The sequence below is a fragment of the Dipodomys ordii genome, unplaced genomic scaffold, assembly GCF_000151885.1.
Source record: "Dipodomys ordii isolate 6190 unplaced genomic scaffold, Dord_2.0 Scaffold138, whole genome shotgun sequence".
NCBI lineage: Eukaryota > Metazoa > Chordata > Mammalia > Rodentia > Heteromyidae > Dipodomys > Dipodomys ordii.
In genome coordinates, this window is record NW_012267354.1 from 3012975 (window position 1) to 3016620 (window position 3646).

Here is a 3646-nt window from a genome sequence, read left to right on the forward strand (position 1 = left end):
AGAGATTCTTCATTCATATCACATAAAACAAATATGTTTCCCTGAAATTTTAGTCCCATTAATGACTTTGCTTTTTATTGAGTAAAATTATATGTCAAAGTCGTTTAATATGAGAAGGTAGTAAACTTATTCTTTTATCATCTGTTTACAATCAATCCTATTCTATGGATGAATATTTATGGCTATTTTCAAGTAAAATTTGTATCTGCTACCCTTTACATAGTGTCTTTGAAATAATGAATCACACAATATACAATTTTTAGATTGTAATTCTCAAATATTAATATACATGTATAATCAAGTGTTAGAAATGAAGTTCCTGGCATAAAGAATATACTAGTAATGTTGAAAAACTTACCAAGTTGATTTCCTCCTGTGCTACTAAAAAGCTAGGCTCATCAAAACAAGTATTCGAGTCAGTCCTTGAGGCTATCAGAATAGGGAATGAAATTCTGTGTCAGTCTTGTAGTCCAAAATTTCAGGGCTAGTTCAATATTGCAGGTCTCCATTATTGACATTGGGGAATCAAATTTTACATGTTTAAGCTGCTTTGAAATTACTTTGTTTTACAAACAACAAAACAAGACTAAGGCTTATTTCTATCACTGACAAATCACTGCAACTGATATTTTCAATGTCTTTCTTTTTGAAAGAAAATTGCAACAGGTCAGACCTCCATCTCTCTGAATCAGCACAAAGGGACTGAGACATGCATACCCAATGGTCAAAATGTCATGAATGTTTACCATTTTAGAATTAGTTTCTAAGACAGAATTTAAAAATAGATAGAGAACACAGTCTGTCCAATAGAAGAAAAGAAAACAGAACATCAGAAGGAGAACACTGTGAGCAGCTCTCATTTCAGGAAGAGTTTTGTGGAGGTGAGAGGTCTGAAGGTAGAGAACACGCTGGTGATGCTTGTGGAGAAGAAATAGCATGTAGCCACTGGCCCCACCCATGACACCCTGAAACATGGCACTGTGCATGGCCATTAGACTAAGAACTACCCATTTGGCTTTCTGGCTTCCTGGTTGAAAAGAACAATAAATGTTAGTTGTAGCAGCTTCTGATGTGTTTTCTCTGACGTTTGCGATGTGTTGAAATAAGTTGATGCATTTCAAGGAAGTGAGGATCCAAAAGAAGAGAAACAGGGGAAGAATTTTCTTTGGAGTCTTTGGCTTGAATCTCCAGCAGAGAGAGCTTCTGGGACTGATGATGATAGCATGGACCACAGTGAGGAGACTGGTGGTGCAGATGGAAAAGTCCCGGGCCACCCTCTCTAGACAAATAACTACCTTACAGCCTATGTCATCCAGGAAGTGTCTCAAACCAAAAGCTGCTATTGCCATTGGTAATCCTTTGGAAAGAAGTATTATGGTGTTTGCAAAAGCCAAATGGATGAGAATAAGGTGTGTAGACTTCTTTTGAACTCCTCTCCAAAATCTATGTATAAAATTCACAAAAACAATGATGTTCCCTACAATGCCAATTCCAGTTAAAAAGAGGAAGAGGGTTCCCTTGACAACATTCAAAATCATTTGTGTATGATGAGAAGATGTTGGATCCAGCAAAAAGTTCTCTGAAGGGAATTCATCAGTAATGATGATATAACTGTGGGAAAGTATTTCATAGTTTAGAACATTTTAGAGTCTAAGAGATAATCATGATATATGTAATTGTTCACACACTGTTGCTACCAAACTGATTTTTTCTGTACAAAATGACTGTTTTCCCTTTCAAACTCTTTGTGAGTTATTTTTGTTATTTTCAAATCCCTTTGTGACTGCCAAAATCAAATATCCAAATTTGCAGTTTAGAATTTTTTTGAGCACTGTCATGATAAGAACTTGATCCTGAACACAGGCACAAAATTGATTCAGTAATTCTAAAGTCATATTACTAGGAATTTGCCTCCTTCATATTTCTGGCCTCAGAAACATGCCCCAAAGAAGAAGAAGAATGGAAATCCGTAGGCTCTCAGACAATCCCAACAACACCCTGTTTTACTCAAAGAAAAATTAGTGTTCCCAATGAAAATTTGCATGACATCATAATTCAAAGAATTATCAGGATTACTTACCTAGTAGCTGTGGTGCAGTGGAAGCCTTGGTCAGTTCTCTGCCAAGCTGAGGCCTCCCAGATCCTATTTGTATCACACTGATGTGTGAAGCTCTTGGCTTTCATAAGCTCCCAGGCTTTAATTTTCTCAGTTGTGTCCATGTCAGAGAGAAGCAAACTCTGTAGAATTTCAATCCCTGTAGTACAACTTTTCTTCTCCCTGGACAATTAGTACTTATCATTGTCTCAGAAGTAATCTTTGGCTAAATTGGGACTTAATTATTTTAATAGAAGGCAGTGAAGTAGAAAACTTAACAGCAACTCAAGTGTCCAGAGCTTGTGTCAAGTGTCTTCAAACTTGTTTTCACCTGCTCCAAGTTGCAAGCTAGGAGCTGAATGGGACTATTTTCCAAGATAGAATAAGTCACTTTCTTTTCTATCTCAGTCATTCTTTAAACTGAATATAATAAAGCTGGTCACTATTGGGGACTCCATATTTGAGCAGGTCCTTACCAGTTCCTTGACAGGACAAGGGGTCTTGAGCCATGCCTCCAATGTAACATTTTTCTGGAAAATTGGAGATAGGGTAGACAGAGTTTTCTGTTGGCAAACAACTGAGGCCCTCCAGATTCAAGTCTCCTAATTGGGGCAGAGATGTGAGGCACTGGTGCACACTTTCTAAAATTTTTATTTTTACAAAGTAGGGGGGAAGTGTTTCTATTTTGACCTTTCCATTTGTGCATAAAATGTGTTCCAATCAAACTAACCTTTTCTGTTTTTCTTCACCTGTTCAATTGATAAAGAATTAATAGCTGGAAATTTGCCTTGACCTGAACAACTAAGGAACAGGACCTAGGCCCAGAGTTCAAGCCTCACAACCCCCCCCCCCAAATATAGTAACTGTTCCCTGATAACTCATGCTTTTAGTCCTAGCACTAAGGAGGCTGAAATCTGAGGATCACATGTCTAAGCCAGCCAAGGCAGCAAAGAGATTCTTTCCTCCAATAAACAACAAGAAAATTGGAATGTGATTATACTAATTCACATTCCCTCCAACAAACTATGCAAAATCATTTTTCCTGCGTGATAATCAGCATTTATTGTTTGTTTTTTGATAACAGTGATCCATACTATGGTGAAATAGAATCTCTGTATATTTATGACATGCATTTCTTTTACAAATCAAGATGTTGAACATTTTTCATGTGTATAGTTGCCATTTGTTGTTTTTAATGGTGTCCATTCATTTGCCTAAAAGTTACTTAGATTATTTGAGTTTTAACATTTAGATTTTTGGACTCATATATACTAGATATCTAGCGGTCTGGAGATAAGCAAAAAAAGACCTTAACCGATACGTGAAATTATCTATTACATCTGTTTGGGTTTTTTTAATTTGCTGTGATTCAATTAGGAAATTCTTGTGCTTATTTTCTGTGCTTATAGAATTCCATTCATGAAGTCATTGACTTTCCTATATCTTCTAAGCATTTGCTGTTGTATTTTCAATGTTTGAAATGTCTCACTAAGGGCATTTATTTATTTATTTATTTATCATCTGTTGTGAGGCTTGAACTCTGGGATTGGG

The 3646-nt window shown here is 36.4% G+C and overlaps 1 protein-coding gene across 1 annotated transcript; it reads right to left on the reverse strand.

Annotated features, from left to right (window-relative positions):
* Positions 1-602: 602 nt before the first annotated feature.
* LOC105996946 (vomeronasal type-1 receptor 4-like) lies at positions 603-1538 on the reverse strand. Its single transcript, XM_013031180.1, has one exon. It carries the CDS (start codon positions 1536-1538, stop codon positions 603-605), a length of 936 nt encoding a protein of 311 aa, XP_012886634.1.
* Between the last annotated feature and the right edge of the window lie 2108 nt (positions 1539-3646).

Coding starts and splice junctions, on each gene's coding strand:
- LOC105996946 (XM_013031180.1), bottom strand. CDS start 1,538: ATGATTTTGAATGTTGTCAAGGGAACCCTCTTCCTCTTTTTAACTGGA.